Genomic DNA, 17,868 nt, shown 5'->3' on the forward strand with positions numbered 1-17,868 from the left:
TGACAAAGTATGCAGGCGATTGCAAGTTGGGAGCTATTATTAACTCCCCAAGTGATATTGACATCCTGCAGAAAGGCCTCACTGAGACCAACGACTGGTGTCAGAACCATGACCTTAAGCTCAATGCCAAAAATGTGTCATCATCCCCTTTGGGAAAAACCCGGTTCCCCATGAATTACCACATCGATGGTAGTCCACTGAACACAGAAGGTGTCACAAGACATCTGGGAACACAGGTTGACAGCGACCTCTCTTGACCACCACATTGCCACTGTGGTCAGAAAGTCCTTCTATGTGCACACCTCATTAGTAAGGGTTTTGTATCCAGGAAGAAAGAGGTCATTGTCTCCCTCTACTCTTCCCTCATTAGGCCAATCATCGAGTACAATGCCCCATTTGGCATGTATCTCACTAGACACCTAACAACTGGAGAGGTCACAAAAGTACCTCACAAAGAGAATCCTGTCTTAAACACTTGTCCTATATGGACAGACTCAAAGTCCAACTATTCTCTGTCTCATATCACCTACTTAGAGGCGATCTCTGCTTGACTTACAAAGCCATGTCTGACCCAGCTCTGTTAGAAATGCTACATCTAAAGAAATCCCAATTCCCTCCACCACACACTCCAGAGACCTCAGTCTCATTACCACAGTCAACAGAACGTGCCGGAGGGACATGTTCATAACACAGAGACTGCCCATCCTATGGAATAGACTTCCCATACATGTCAAGCACAGCACCCCACTGGCACTCTTCAAGAGAAATCTTGATGAGTAGATGGGAAATAGAAAATTCACCCTGGGGATCACTTCAGTGGTTCTACTCGATTGAGGTACTAGGAACTAAGGTCGGGTGGCACGATGCCAGGGTAATCCTACATGCTAGGCTTGTAAAGGCTCCAGGGCCATTAGCCTAGTACACACCTATGAACCTAATATGTGGGGACATCACTCTCCCCAAAGGGGATGATGATGCATTTTTTGGCATTCTGCTTGAGGCCATGTTTTTGGCACCAGTCATTTGTTTGGGTGAGACCCTCTTGGAGGACGTCCACATCACTGGGGGAATTGATGACCATGTCCAGCTTGCAGTCATCTGCAAACTTGGTTAGCCATAGCCCACTAGTTTTGGTCTGCACCTCAGAGAAGTATATCCCGAATAACAGAGGCCCCAAGACCGATCTCTGGGGTACACTGCTCATTACGGGTCTATTGCTTGAGGTGGCTTCCCCTATTTTGATTAGGTGGGTTTAATCAGTGAGCCAGTTTGCTACCCATCTGGTGACATATGGATTGATGCCTAGTTGAGAGAGTTTATCTATTATGCCCAAGTGGCGAACAGTGTCGAAGGCTTTGGCGCAATCTTCCCCTCCATCCATGGCTTTTGGTGACTGTCTCAAAGAAGTCAACCAGACTTAACAGACATGATCTCCCCTTGACAAAGCCAAACTGTGTGGGGTCAAGTGTTTGGAGGTTGCGAATGTCCCTGTTAATGAGGTCCACAATAATCCATTCCATGGCCTTGCAGATCAGGCTAGTTAGGCTGATGGGTCTATAATTTCCTGGATCAGTGGACACTCCACCTTTGTGTAAAGGGATGGCAGTGGCTGTCCTCCACTCAGCTGGGACAAAGCTGCTACTCAGGTTTTGGCTGAATAGGGTGCCTAAAGGTGCTGCAGGTTCATGTAGGCTGCAGCCTGGGATGTTATCAGGTCCCATGGAGGCTGTATTTTTTGCCTTTGAGAGGGCAGTGATGACCTGTTCCCTAGAGATAAGGGGAAGGGGGCAGGTACTGGGGATGTCCTGATTTACTGATGGGGGGGGGGGGGCAGAGGGGTGAAGTTTTCAATGAATCTGCCAGTCAGTAGGTTGGCTATATCTACAGCATTTGTGCATGTGGTCTCTGACCACCAGTTCTGAATAGATTTGGGTTCTTCCTTTGAGACTGCGGAAATATGTGAAGAAGGTGTTATGACTGTCTCTAGCAGATGTGGACAATTTGGACTCAAAGTTGGCTTTAGAGGATTTCACTAGTGCTCTTATTTGCTTGTTCAGGCTAAGGAGAGATTACTTCCAAATGGGCACCGCTCCTTCTTGGTCCTGGACAGCAATTTTTCTTTTGTTATATAGTTTATTTATTGCAGATGTCCATAAGACAGGTTTACTCTTCCTTGTGGAGGATGATTTTGTTCTGTCGGGTATTCCCGACTCCATGCATCTATATATAACTGCTCATATAGTACTTTGGTGTAGATTTGGACATTGGTGCCAGTTCCTACAGGGGGGGGGGGCTGTGAAGCTGTTTATATAATCCCTCAGGAGGTTGCAATCAGCTCTGGAGAAGGTTTTTGTTTGACCCTAGCTAGAGAGGGGTCAGGGAAGATGGTGACTTTGAAAGTGATCACTTTATGATTGAATCTTACCAGGGAGGATGATACTGTAGGGGTGCTGCAGTGGTTACTCATGTTGGTTAATACAAAGTCCAAGACATTATCACCTCTTGCGGGGGTACTGACTAGCTGTTCCAAGGCATTTGCACTAATAAAATTGAGGAATCTCTGGGCATTTGTGTTTCTGGCAATGACCAGTTTTTCCCATCTGTGGTTGGGTAGTTAAAAAGTCTCCCAGGATCAGAGTAAAGGGTTGAATCTTGATAGATTTGAAGCGGTTCAGATAGGTGGAGTGGCCATCTTGAGTCAATTTTGGGGGGCTGTAGCTAGCTATGATTTGAATAGGGATCTTTATCAACGGTTAACTGCACCTGGGGCATCTCCTGTGCATCAAGACTGTTTGACCAGCCTGGAGGGGTGTGTGTGTCTTTATGAACCTCCACCTCCTTTGGCTTTGCTTTCCTCAGTTTGGGGTCGGAATGTATGACAGGATGAGTAACCAGGTAAGTCTGGGGTGCCCCTCGCAGCTTTGAACCAGGTTTCTGTGACTGCACAAATGTCACTTTCTTCCCTACTAATTTCCAAACTTCCACAAGAATACCACTGTTCCTGGAGGCTTTCCTGAACATTGATTACACATCACTGTCTCATCACCTCCTATCTTAACTGTTAGTTGTTGAGCCTTGTCTACCTCTACCATTGGCATAGTTAAGTCTTCCATAAATATTTACATTTGTACACTCTCTCATGTTTCACATTTTGCGGCTTTATATACATTTTCATAAAATTTCCACAATATCTCTAAAACCTGTACAGGATCTCTAGCTATTTTTCTTGTTGCAGGTTCCCCAATTTTGTCGACAACACTTACAACGTTCTGTTGACTAAGTCATTGTGCTAAAAGTTTTTGTGCTCTAGAGTTATCAAAAAAAAGATGCTTAACTGCAATCTGAACTCATGCATATCATCCAGATACTCCCTTAATTTCTCTTTAGCACTCTGAGTTTGCTCCTCCTCTTGTTCTGTGATATTCCCCTTATTCTGTAACACATTAACCTTTGCCGCCCCTCTCAGTGCTTTCTACTAATTCTTACACACAGCTGCAATATCTTCAGGAAAGCAATGCCATACCCTCCCCTCCTGCGTCTGGATTGATGCCAATCTTCTAATGTTCAGAAAAGGCAAAGATGGAGGACCATGATTGTCTTACAGATACTCTGATACTGACATTCCTGAAAATGGCTGCTGAGCCAGCAGTAGCCTAGGTAGAATGTGCTTTGACCATTGTTTTTTTTTCATGCTTCTCCTAGCAGAATAAAATACACTTAGACAGCCTTATGGATTTGCTTGGTGACTAGTCTGTACTGCTTTACCTGTAACAAGAGAGAGAAACATCTGCTCTTCCTTTCCAATGCCCTTGGTCAATGCATGCATGTATCACCAGAGATGTCCTTGGATATCTTACAGGTTGGCGGATCTTTTCACCTTTACTTTCTGAATTCAGAAAGAAAGAGAGAAAGCCGACAGTTCTGACTGAAAGAGACCTCTGAGACCATATTAGACATGAAAGAAGGGTTGGCACTGGTTAACCCTACCTTTCTGAAACAATGAAGTGTTCCCTGCTGATTAATATTTGAAACAAAGGAATAGCTAGCTAGAAGTGGTGTCTTCTATGACAAGTACGCAAAGAGGAAATGATGCTTGAATAAAGCTAGCCACTTATTGCCACAATCTTTTAGAAGAGGGACACCAATACAAATGCACAGGGTTATTAATTCATTAGCTGGTGTAGCTTTCAAAGCAGGCATACAGAAGTGTGCACTCTCATGCTCACATGGGACGGCTTGTGAGATTCTGCAATGATGAGAATCACAGGTCTTTCCCCAAATAAGAGTGCAGTTAAGCAATTATGAAACGGTCCTCATTGCTGGGACAGTGGCGAGGGAAGATAGCACCTTTATGACTATTTGAATGACTGTCCCCCTTCAAGACATTTCTTGAACTGGCACAGGGTAGAACCCTAATGCAAAGGAAGGAATAAGCCATGTCCAACTGGTGCTGGAAGGGGGGGGGGGTTAACGATTGGCAAGCAAAATTAAAAGGTTCAAAGAAAAACAAAATTGTGATGTACTTGGAAACGGGAATGGAAGAGTTGTCTGAATGTCTCCATCATCTTTACGTTATCTTCATTTTTTTAATTACTTAAAGTGGGAGGGCCAAACAGGAGATGCTAGCCTAAGGGTGCATCAAATAGCTGAGCTTTCACATCTTCTGATAGGTGAACTGTTAACCAAATATAGCTCCTAATTACAGACTCCGTAGTCGATACCCATGATGCATCTACTGCACTGCTTACTCATTCTACAACAAATCTACCCGGTGCTGCCTGCACCAGTCTGGAAATCTGAACTTTTATGGTTCTTCAGTTTCCTCTATGAAGGGATACAACTGTGGGAGGTTCAGGATACAATCTACAGTTTTATGTGAAGGTACACTGTTCAGGGTCCAAAAACCTTAAAAGACTGTTCTCTACTCATATAAAAAAGGTCTGGCATGAGCCCACTGAGCAAGTTTAGGCATTATTGTAATATGGTCATCTTCAATGACATCTGTATTTTGTCAACATCTTAACAGCTTTCAGGCTTGTTGCCATCCTAACATTCCAAATACTCCAAAATTGGATATGCTTTCTTCAGCCACAATTTTCCAATTAAGATCTTAGAGACCCCTATGATTTTCCTGTGAATGTTTTCTTGCAGCAGCTCCTTATGTTTGTGTAGTTTCACAGGTAAACAGATCTTTATCACAGGAAAACCCACAGTTGTAGCATAAGGAGGAAAAAAAATGCTGCAAGTGGAAATCACCATGTTCATACTTTCCTGGACCACGACAAATGGGTGACAAAAATCTTCCAAAGCAGAAAAATTACATACACATGCTATACAAGATTCAATTCAAGCAACATATACCACCCACAGAGAGCTCTGGGGCTACAACTAACATACACAAAATCAAACTAGAAAGAATAAGATGTCTCATACTTCTGTCCTGCAGTTTACATTTGCTCAGTCAACTGACCTTAGATGCTAACTGTTCGATTTTATCTGCAACTTTGTTAACAGCCATTCGGATTTCAGTGTTGTGCTGACGGGCTTCTGTCATCAAGAAGGATGTAACATCTCCAGAAACAGCAGGGACTTAAAGGAAGGAAGGAAAATAATGTAAGTGGAGGTTTCAAAAAAAAAGTGCTGGGGCAAATGTACAACTCAGAATTTAAAAAAAAAAAAAAAAGGACTGTTGCCTTCTATGATTCCTGTAATACCTTGGTATTGGGGTGGCTGTGCAGGAAACAGCTGTCCAACAGGTTGAAGCTGGGAAGACGGATGAGCACCATGTGGATAATTATACTGCACTGCTGTGTACGGCTGAAACAGAACACATTCGGTTAAATGTAACATAACAGAATGAAAACCTAACAAGAAAAGCAACGCAGAAAAAGTTAATAAAGCTGGTTGTCAGTCTATACCATGTCAGTTTGTGGAATTAGGTATGCACTGTAATGCAAAACTAGGTATTAAACTGTTTACTACATATTAAACAGGTGCATTAATCACACAAATGAATCCAAATCATTGATCTGGAGCCAGCTGACCAACAAATCGCTACTGCCTTAAACAGAGGTTAGTCAGAAACAGGAAGAAGAAAGTCAAACTGCAGTGTCTAGCCTCTCACAACAAGTCTTACAATATGCAAAACATCATTATGGTCAGTGAGCCAATCTTCAACAATAGCTGAACAACCTACAGCAAACTAGCATATAAAGGCACAAGACAGTTAAGACCTGACCTATCCTCAGGCTCTTCTAGTGTGTAAGACAAGACACTCTCCTCAATCATACAGTCATACATGACCAGAGTGGAAACCTGGTTGCAAAAGATCTCAGTCCCAAGTACTACCACACAGCCTTTCAGTGAGTGGCAAACAAACAGCCTGTCCTATATGAACAGTCTAGATGCAATTATGCTCTGTATACTGCAACATGAAGGAGGTGGTGCAGACACCCACGATGCACCGTAAGGTAGCATCTGAGGGTGGACTTCTTATCCTATGACAACTCACTCAACCTCAGACTCTAGCCAGACAAAGGGGAGCTTATGATTTGCATGGAACTAGAGACCACTTTGACTGCAGATATTGCAGGAAGAGGTTGTAATATCTGCCCACTGATAGGTCCAACACCCATTTGGGTCACTCAAAAGAGTGCTGTACTGTGCTGGTTCCTTGCATTACACACCCTGCTCAGTCACATTTGTCAAGGAGTCAAGTCGGTGGACAAAAGAACATTTGTGGGAATGTTTTGCAATATGCTCCTTCCCAAAGTGGCAAAGATGATCTGGTTGACTGTTGTGTTGAATAATGAAATTTATTACAAAGAGAATATGAAACTAACTGTAACATCAGCAGGCCAGGATGCCAGTGCAAAGGGTTAAGCATGCTCTCCTTGCCAAGAAACAATGGATACAAGACTGAGGTAGTCATTCCCGGTCCCTAGGGATGCACATATGTTCACAAATGTGTCAAGTTGAGGATATCAGATCAGAGAATCCAAAACACCCCACTGAAGAAGGCGTCCAAAGTCAGAAATCAAACTGTTTTAGGGCTAATTACTGACCATTCTTTCCTTGATGCACCTGTTCTGACTTTCCAAGAAATGGCTTCTACTGCTGCATGTTAAGGGATGGATATCAACTTGGCGAGGGGACGTTAATCAGTATAGGTCTCCACACCAAAGGTTCTTCACTGCAGAGTAAGAGGGAGAAGCCCTAACTAACCCTCTCAGGGTATGTACAACAAATGCATAAGTGCACAATGAATATCCAGTTTGCATTCCATGCCCTGAACTTCTTCAGACAGTAATCCTGCAAAGGGTACTCCCAGTCCCTTATGTGGAAGGTGGGTCACTAACTAATCTAGCCAGTTAACTTTCACATATTGAGCCAGCTGAGATCCATGAAGCTGGCAGCAGAGTAAAAGATAAAACCTCTGTAGTAGCCAACTTACTAACTAGAAGTGCAAGTCATTGACTTCACACATGCCAGAAACAAACAGAAATCAAGGAAATAAATCAGGTCCAGGCTTTATTTGGATGACAAAGAAAACAGTCATAGTAGTGTTTACTTATGGAACATAAACAGGTTTCCAACAGATTTTTTAAAAGTCAAGAGCATACATTACTTTAAGCAGCTTGCAAGATAAAGAGACACCCCAGGAACTTGCACAGAAACATGGCATTTATTTTTGCAGGAAAAGGATCACCAAAAACTGCTTACCCTAAACATGCAAAATGCAATGGCTGCATCCAAACAGCACAATGAAATAAAGGGAATGCAAACACCAAGCAGTTCTATGCCCCATACCTGGAAAGAGTGCAGATTCTCTGGCAGACCTCCCTGGGTCTGGTTTGCAGAAGCAGAGACAGGAAGCAATGCAGAGGATGGTGATGCATGCAGAGTAACTGGCTGTTGAGGTGCTAGAAATGAAAGAAAAAAAAATACTTAAGAGTTTCATGTCAGAAAAAAAAATCAAGCAACGATTTAGTGTGATTTGATCAAACATGCACATGCTCTCAACACATAACTGTACAACTGCTGTCCCTGAAAGCTATTAAATCCCAGATTTCAAGACAGACAGATCTGCGATTGTCCGCTACAAGGTGCGGCTTACTAGTTTCTCTTGCTTCATTTTTACATTGGGACTTATGACATTGCATACATTTTTACAGTGAAACCCTTTGGCAGCGCATGCCATTGCAAGCATGTCATTAAATTTTGGCATGAAGCCTAGATTAACTCAACTGCAAATTTAGCCTACATTTACAAAATCCAGGGTATGGAATGGATATATATATATACACACACAAAGTCACTCGTCTTGCGTACCTGAATAAGACGATGAGGCTTGGGTGTTCGTTTAAGTAGTTTATTACACACAAACACATCAGGATGGATTGCAAGAACATTAAACTTAAACAAACTGACTACTACACACACACACATGCCCTCACTCTGGCTGCTCACTCAAAATGGCACTTTTGCTTGCACGTGCTCAGTACTTATATGCATGTGCCCACTGACTGGTATGCGTCTTAAAGGTACATCACACACACTGATCTACATCCTCCCCTCTTTACTGCAGCTCTCTCACATTGACAATGACATTTGAATAGGCATGCAGATTATACAGACAATCAAAACAGTCATGGCCAGGTTGCCATGTACCTGGAACTAGGTCTGAAAATGAGACCTGATCTTGCAATATAATAGTTAGGACTGGGTTTAGCAACATGGACAGTTGCTGGGGAATGTTATGCTTTAGGGCTCTCAGGGAAAATTCTCAACAGGGATTGCTAACTAATGTCCTCTGGAACAGGAACATTGGACAAGTCACTGAGAATTAAGAGTCTTTATTACAAACAAGATGCTGTAACACTGCCTCGGACATCCGTAACAAATGCTTCAGATTCCACCTAAATTCCATTCCTTGTGATTCTACGATGTATTATATCAGCTCGACACAAACTTTTCACAAATCTGATCTGATCAAAACCTTTTGTTGTCTACATCCTCACTATCCCCTTCTTTTGAGTTGGATGGAGTGGTTTGCTGGTTTTATCATAGTAGTATTTTCTGTGACAACCACTTTAAGAGTTGTGCTTTTACTACTTTGTTGCTTTCAGCATATGGAACCAATAAATTGCTACTGATTGGTAATGTAGTTCTGGTTTGTCTCGACATAAGTCTAGGCTGGTGAACCAAGATGATTACAGCGAGGAATGTTTTTGAGATTAAGCAAGTTTAGAAAAACATCGGTACTGTTCCATTTAAATCGCTCTAACAGCTGTTTTGCGCTTTGAAGTGCACATTCAGCCAAGCTGTTTGACTGAGGGTATTCAGGACTACTTGTAATATGAACAAACTCCCACATTTCAGCAAATTTCTTGAACTGCTGACTTGTAAACTGCACCATTGTCACAAATAACTCTGTGCGGACTACCATGGACAGAAAAATGTCTCCAACTTAGTAATGACAGTACTGGATGTTAGGTTAGGAAGTAGTTCCATCTCAAACCAATTTGAAAGAGTCTTCTAACACTAAGTAATGCTGACCATTCCACTCAAAGATATCCGTGGCTGTCGACCAAGGTAGTTCAGGAATCTGGCTTATCTGAAGTGGTTCTTTTTGTTAGTGTGGTTTAGTACTATCACATACAGAACAAGAAGAAAGTACTTTCTCGATATCTTTTGACATAAAAGGCTAAAATACTAGTCTTCTCACCCTTCTTTAGTGGAATGAGTTCCTGGGTGGCCACAGTGCAAGATCTGAATGTACTCTTGTAAAGATTTTGGAACAATCACTTTAGGATCTTTCATGATGATACCATTGTCTGTCAAAATCTCATCTCTCTAAGGAAAATACTGTTGCATATCTACTAGTAAACTGCTTTAAAGGTTATCCTTGACTGATAAAGACGTCGGGCTTCTGGAAACAGGATCTGAAGCTGTGGGAGTTCTAAGCTCAAGATGCTTGGAAGAAAAATTTTTCACTTCCATGACGTCAATATCAGGTTGCTCATTCTCATGCTATTCAATGTTTTTTCAGGGCAATCAGGATAAGTTATAAGCAAGATAAAGAAGTTTGACTTTTGTGTAAACAAGATTGAAACTGTACTTTTGCAATTTGGCAACATGCGTTGCAGTCTTGCAGGAGCTGTGTACACTGGCTTTTGCAAAGTAGTGACTAGAGGTTGGGGGTCAGTTTCTATTGGGATAGGCCAGCCATAAATATAATCAGAAAGCTTTGAACATGCAAATACAACTGCCGAGAGTTCTCTCTCAATCTGGGCATACTGCATCTTGCTTTGGATGAGAATCCTCGATGCATAGGCTACTGATCTATCCTTCTTAAAGGATGACTGTACCAAGACCAAACTGTGAAGCTTCACAAGAAAGAGTTACTGGTTTGTGAACATCATAGTATCTTAAAGAAGGTGGACTGGCAATTTTTTGTTTCAGGACGTCAAATACTCTTTGGTGGTGGTCTGACCAGGACCAGGTTACATCTTTGCGTGTCAGCTCTCCAAGTAGTGCTGAAAGTTGACTTAAATCTGGTATGAACTTGTCTGAATAGTTGACCATGCCAAGAAAACGTTGTAAGGCTTGGACATTGCCTGAAACTGGCATCTCTACAACAGCTGTTTGCTTGAACTGGTAAACAAATGACACACAAGTAACTTCTTGTAGCCTGAATTTACATTTCTGAGGATTCACTTTCTTTTAGAACTTTCTTGTGTTTCTATCATGTTCAACTTCACCATTGCCTCCAAGAATATCATCTACTATTATAGAACATGGACAGCCAGAAAAATTTGTTCCATCACATGTTGAAAGACTTCACTGGCAGAATTTATTCCAAATAGCATTTTCAGAAATCTGTACCTTCCAAACGGTGTACCGAATGTGGTTAGCAGTGAAGATTTTTGATCAAGCAAAATTTGCCAAAATGAAGTTTTTGCATCCAAGACAAAAAAAACAGTGGTATTTGGCATGAGGCCAGCAACTTCCTCTACTGTGCACATAGAATTAGGAGGTCTTTTAATGCTTTATTCAACTCTCTTGGATCAATATGTATTCTATCATCATCCGGGCTTCTCTTATGAGCTACTGCCATGGAGCATACCCATTTAATTGGTTCTTCTACTGGACAAATTACTCCTAGTTGCACCATTCATTCAGTCTAGCTCGGCTTTGACTCTGTTCTGCATAGCTAGTGGAACCTTCCGTGTGCTGGTCTGATAACTGGGCTTACTTCAGGGTCCAACTTCATGGAGTACACAAACTGGGAGTTTGCCTGGATTGTCTTCAAAAATATCAGCATAGTCAGAAAAAATAGTTTGGGAGAAATTTGAGCTGTTTTCATTCAAGCTTGTATGGTGGACTTTGTTAAATGAAAGCAGTCCCATTTTCACATTGTCTCTGAGGCGCAAGAATAACTGCACATGTCTCCTATGTAAAAGTACAGTTGTGTAGAATTACCATAAATGTAGATGTGCGAGTGTATTCACTGTCGCAGTCATCACATTTGAGTTATCCTGCTAGGGATTAGCCCTCAGTCAGCCCGAATATCACAGGATTAGTATTTCTGTGTCAGTTGCTGTCGCTCCAGGACTGACGTCAGGTCGTCAGTGGTATAAAATCAGGCAGCCAACGCCATTACATCAGTTTTTCTTGCCCTGTCAGGAGCCCCCTAAATAGAGAGTTAGGTTATGGTGGAAGAACACCACCAGTAGAAAGTAAATACCAAAAAATCCCTGTAAGGAGATAGGAAGAGAGAGAGGACAAGGGGGATTGAGGGAGGGAAACCAGGACTGCAACAGTGAATACACTCGAACATCTACATTTATGGTAAGTGTACACAACTGTACTATATTCGTCATGTTTCACAGTTGCAGTCATCACATTTGGGTTGATTCCCAAAGCTAAAGAAAAGGGGTGGAGGCAGTCAAGAAGACTGTGGGCTGGCTAGGATGCCCTGCAAGACTGCAATGGCAAAGCCTGCCCTGGATTTGTTGAAGATAGGCAGGTGGTAATGCTTGGTGAAGGTATGAACAGATGTCCATGTTGTAGCTTCCAGGATGTCCCTCGTGGGGTGCCCTCTGAGAAAGGCTGAAGTTGCTCTGGTGGAATGTGTCCTGACCCCCTTTGGGGGTGGTTTCCTGTGCTGTCTAACAGAAATGGATGCAGTGTGCTATCCATTTAGTGATTGTTTGGATATGGCCTTGCCCTCTGCTCCTGCTGCGAAGCTGACTAGCAATTGATCAGTTTTTCTGAAAGATTTAGTCCTGTCCAGATAGAATCTGAGCTGTCTGTGCACATCTAGAGAGTGCAGAATCCTTTCTCCCTTGTTTTGTGGGTTAGGGAAAAAGGTGGGCAAATGTATGGATTGGTTGAGAACCACACTGGACATCACTTTAGGCATGAAAGATGGGTTAAGTCCTGAGTGACACACTGTCAGCATGGAAAATGATGAAGGGCTCTGCAGCCATGAGTGCTTGTAGCTCTGATACTCTTCTAGCTGAAGTGATGGCCAAAAGCAAAGCTGCTTTCCAAGAGATGAATTTTAAGTCTGCTGAAGCTGCAGGTTCAAAGGGGTGGGTAGGGTGAGCTTTTCCAACACAAAGTTAAGGTCCCAAGCTGGGGTAGGAGCTCTTCTGGGTGGCCTTAAGTTGTTAGCCCACCTTAGGACCTGTTTGATGAGAGGGTGTGAGAAGAGAGGCGGCTCTGTGCTGTAATGAGCAGAGATGGCAGAGGCATGAATTTTAACAGAAGAGAAGGATAGAACCCTGTGTAGTAGGTCTGCCAGGTAATCCAGGATGAGAGGTAAGGACAGCTGTGCCATTCCGGCTCCCTTAGCCTGGATCCAGGTGCAAAATATTTTCCACTTGTCACCATAGGATTTCCTAGTGCTGGGGCGTCTGGCCTCGCATATAACATCTAGGACTGGTTTGCTTAGGCTGGCAGCTTGAGGGGTGGTCAGGGAATACGCCAGGCTGAGGGTCTGCAATTGGGGATGCATGAATTCTCCATTCACCTGGGTCAAGAGTGTTGGGATCGGAGGTAGGTGCCATGGTGGCAGGGGTGAAAGGCTGCGCAGCATTGGGTACCAGTGCTGGCATGGCAAGTCTGGGGCAATCGGGATTGCCCTCAGTTTTTCCTCTCTTATTTTGAGCAGTACCATTGATATGAGTGGTAGAGGGGTAAATGCATAGATAGAGAGGTTTAGCCACTGGAAGGATAGAGCATCCACTTTCCAGGCCTTGCTGCGAGGTTCCTTGGTGCAGAATTTTCTGAGTTGATGATCGGAGTGGGAGGCAAAGAGGTCAACCTTTGGGGTGCCTCATTTCTGGGTTACAAGGATGAAGGTTCTGTGGTCTAGCTGCCACTCGTGGGTCTAGCAGGTTTCTGCTCAAGTTGTCTGCCAGAGAGTTTAGAGAGCCTGGCAGGAATTGTGCTAGCAGTTGTAGTTGCATGGATGAAGCCGTGTGCCAAAGGGTCATGGTGAGCCTGCACAGAGGATAAGAGTGAGTCCCTCCCTGCTTGTTGATATACCTCATCACTGTGGTGTTGTCTGTTTTGATCAGTAGAGGCCCCAGGGAGAGTAGGGGTCTGAAGGCTGTACACATGCTCAACAGCTAACGTCTTTTTGGTTGATGTGCAGATGTATTTGATTTGGGCTCCAATGGCCCTGAATGTCTGATACGTCTGTGTGAGGGTCCAGGCGGTGTAGGGTTGTGAGAAGGGAAGTCCCTTGTTGCAGTTGCAAGCTGCTGCCCACCAAAGAAAATTTTTCCTTAGACAAGGTATCACTGGTGAGTTTCCAGGTCTTGAGAGAATTGACACCAAAGGCTTTTTAGGTACCATAGTAGTTTCCTCATATGCAGTCTGGCATATGGAATGAGTAGGATGCAGGAAGCCATGAACCCTAGAGCTTGCAGAATTTTCCTTGCGGTTAGCAGGGTTCTGGTGGCTAGTTGAGAGAAGTAGCCTGTCAGGTAGGCTTGTTTTTCTGAAGCAAGGAATGCCATCTGGGACGCTATTGTCCAGGCTTGCACACAGGAATACAATTGTGTATGTGTGGGGACTAGTTGTGATTTCTTTTCATTGACAGTATACCCCAGGGAGGTCAGTAGGTCCTGTACAAAAGTCAGGTGCTGTGACAGCTTTTCCTGACTGTCTGCCTGAATCAGGCAGTCATCCAAGTATGGGTAAATTTGAATATTTCTTTGTCTGCAAAAAGCAATGGCGGAAGCCAGGCATTTTGTGAAAACTCTGGCAGCAGTGGATAAACCAAAGGGAAGTGCAGAGAACAAAGTGCATAGATCCTGCCCTGAAACGTAGGTATTTCCTGCATGATTCCCCGATTGGGATGTGTAGGTAAACCTCTTTTAGGTCTAGGGTGGCTAACCAAGCATTCTTGGAAAGCACTGGTAGAAGCTTCTGGAGGGTGAGCATTTTGAATTTTGGTATCATCAGAAAGGTGTTTAGAATGGACAGATCAAGGATGGGGTACAATTGTGCCCTCTTTACTGGGTACCAGGAAGAGTCTGGAGTAGAAACCTTGGCCCATATGTTCTGCAGGAGCATGCTGTATTGCTCTCATGGAGAGCAGGGAAAGGGCTTGCTTTTTGGCCTCTGCCCACTGGTTTGGAGGAAGATCTGGGAACCCTTTTGGGTTTGGCGGAGTGTGGAAATAAAATATGTATCCCTGGGACACTATGTTGAGGACCCATCGGTTGTTGGTAATAGTGGCCCAGTTGCTTGCGTAGAGGGAGAGTTCCTCCTAGGGACACAAGCAGGTAGGCAGAGGTAAGGGGTGGAGGTGTAAAGTCATTGTGAGTTCTTACCATAAGGGGGTGGCTTAGCACTCCCTGTTTTTGAAGAGGAGGAACTCCATTGCTTAGATCTCTGCATTCCCTGGGGCTGCTGTCTGGGGGGGTCTTCTGCTTCCCCTGGGTCTGGGCTGAGCTGGCCTGGAGGGGGCAGGAAAGGACCAGTGCTTGGAGGGGCAATGCCTACTGAACCTTGGAGGCTGGACCTGAAAGAAGTCTAACTGTCTGCATAGATGTAGCTTTTTCTTCCATCTTTGAGACCTCTTCTGCCTTAATGCCAAATAAGTTGTCTTTGTTCAATGGTGCGTCCAGTATCTTGGATTTGACATGGTCTGGCAAGGTCTGTTACTTAAGCCAAGCATGTCTTCCAAGGACAGAACCAGTGACTGCTGCCCTGCAAGATGATTCTAGGGCATCAAATCCACATTGCAAGGTGTGCTTAGTTACTTGACTTGCAGAATGCATTAGCTCTTGTAATTCTTTATTTTATGCACAAGTAGGAAAGGAAGATATTTGTTTGAGGAGTTCCATGGTATGCTGTTGATATTTCAGTATGTGGAACTGACAATTTAATGCTCTAACAGCAAGAGCAACAGAGGTCTACACTTTTTTACCCCATCGGTCTAAAGCTCGGGAATCCCTACCTGAGGGGGTGGGATTCTTAGCTGAAGTTGCTTTAATTCCTTTAGGACCTTGAGAGATGACCTCTGGGTCAGCAGTAGGATTTTTGAAAAGAAATTTGTGAAAGTCAGAGACTATGTAATACCCGTCAGGTTTCCTGGGAGCAGGAGGAAGGGTGTCAGAAGTCAAACTGGATTCCATAAAAACAATCTACAACATCCAGGACAGGAGGAATGGCCAAAGGTCTGTGCTGTGGTAAATTTAAGAATTCCGAGTCTCTTTTTTTGACTGAGGATAGTCTTGACATTCCCATTGGAAATGCTCCCTTAAAGTATGCAGGGTTTCCCCAAATGAAAAATCCTCAGTCGGACAGGAAGAAGGAATGGATTCCTCTGCAGCAGAATCCTCATAAGCAGAAAGGGGTTGCATATTTTCACATTCAGATGCATCAGAGTCATCGGACTTCTGTTCAGATAAAACTACTGGAGACAAGTCTCTCTCTCTTTTGGAAGGGGTAGCCAGGCTCTCCCTAATAGGCATAATACAGTCTTCCACCATTTTAAGCATTTGAGATTGAGGTAAGGAAGCAGGTGCTTGAGCTTGGGTCATCGTTTTTTTGGGTGTGGTTCGTACCCTGGGCCTTAGAAACTCAGTAGTTTTACAAAGAACTGAAGATGCGAAAGAAGTCATCAGTCTGCGTCGAGTATTGGTAGTGCTAGGTACTTCCTCAGAAGCTGGTGCCTGCTCAGCGGCTCCGGACCCATCCAAGGTAGACATCCGCAGGATCCTTAGTTGAAGAGTCTCACGGCATACCGGACTCCGAAAGAGTCTCGGTAGCTGCCTGCGAATCTACAGAAGCGGGCATCAGGGGCTGCCAAAGCGCCTCACTGAGGAGTGGAGAACTGATGACTAGCTTAGCAGAAGCATTGTCGGCAGTTTTGGATCTGTGCAGTCTCTGACTTTATCCTCAACATTTTTTCGGAAGATCGGTAGTCAGACGGCTTACCGAAGCCATAATGGAATTAGAGGACTGAGAGCAAAAATATCTAGCTACAATACGGACCCGACGACTTATAGTTCTGGCGTTGAACAAAGCATAAAAGCATCAGCAGGGGACATTGTGGTCTGGGCCTAAACAGGTGACGCAGTAAGAATGGAACTCTCCGTGTGGTATTTGCTTTCCACAGTCGAGACAATTAACTTTTTTTGACATCGGTTAGAGCAAGAAAAAAGGATCCCCAACAGGGTTCTTAGCTTTAGAAGACTTCAACTTCAGTTCGGAAACAAAAACTCAGGTAGCTGCTGACCGGCACTTGTGCAAACTGCTTCTGCTTCGGGCTCCTCGGCAAGAAAGACTGATGTAATGGCGTCAGCTGCCTGATTTTATACCACTGATGACCTGACGTCAGTCCTGGAGTGACAGCAACTGATGCAGAAATACTAAGCCTTTGGTATTCAGCCCGACTGAGGGCTACCCCTGGCAGGATAACCCAAATGTGATGATTGCAACAGTGAAACACGAACACCTGCAAGTCATTGCTGATCCCAGCAAAGTAACATGAAAGTACTACTGAGCCTTTGGTTTGAATTTCTTCAACACCATAAGCAACAAGCTTCGCACACTTTTCCAAATCAAGTTGTTCGGCAGCTTTTACACTAGCAAATGTTGCTGTTGACATCACAATGTACACCTTGAACCAGTATCTTATTTTGAGCTATATGGGTCTCCCATTAATCAGAACAGTACAAAAGATTTTGTTCTTTGCACACAAATCTACTGCACCGACCGTTTCACCAAGCACAGACACAACATCAACATAAAAAGCAGGGTCACAGCTTTCTAACTGATAAACATGCCTCTTTGAATGCTCTCTTTTAATAAAGGAATGTGCCTTGTTTGTGTTACAAAGCCTTTTCAGATGATTCCACTTTTTACAAGAATGGCACTGCTGACCAAAAGCTAAGCACTTCTCTCGTTTGGGCTCATGGTTTCCACCACATGTATGACAGTTGACTATGACACTAGCTACAGGTTTTGCTGACAGTCACCCCTGTGTTTTGCCGTGTGTGCTCTGTGCCTTTCTCTGGGTTTTGCTGGGGCTTGGACTGTGGCTGCCCCACCCTTTGGCCTGTATCTTTTAACCTTGTGCTGCACACTGTCTACATGGACACCACAAAAAAGCCATGTGCATGCTTTTCTCATTTGTAAGCATATTTGTGTGCCTTTCTGTAAGCTCGTATATCTGACAAATCTCAATGGTCTTGTTCAAAGCTAAAGCACTGTCTCGAAGCAAAAATCTTTCTCACTGTATTATTATTAATATAGCACACAAGCCCGTCTTATCAACTCATCTCTCAGATCACCAAATCTGCATGTTTTACCCTTATTTCTCAAGTTGGTTATATATGC

At 43.7% G+C, this 17,868-nt stretch overlaps 1 protein-coding gene across 1 annotated transcript in view; it reads right to left on the reverse strand.

The window, feature by feature from the left end:
• Positions 1 to 17,868, reverse strand: part of FKBP15 (FKBP prolyl isomerase family member 15) — a 1,242,294-nt gene that overhangs the window by 590,498 nt on the left and 633,928 nt on the right. Inside the window, exons 14-16 of the mRNA XM_044057970.1 lie at positions 7,810 to 7,922; positions 5,715 to 5,817; positions 5,471 to 5,589 (exon numbers count right to left, since the gene is read on the reverse strand). Of these exons, the coding sequence (XP_043913905.1) occupies positions 5,471 to 5,589; positions 5,715 to 5,817; positions 7,810 to 7,922 (335 nt within the window). The remainder of the gene's footprint in view (positions 1 to 5,470; positions 5,590 to 5,714; positions 5,818 to 7,809; positions 7,923 to 17,868) is intronic.

This window comes from Protopterus annectens, chromosome 16.part0 (assembly GCF_019279795.1).
Source record: "Protopterus annectens isolate FY-2018-M chromosome 16.part0, PAN1.0, whole genome shotgun sequence".
NCBI lineage: Eukaryota > Metazoa > Chordata > Ceratodontiformes > Protopteridae > Protopterus > Protopterus annectens.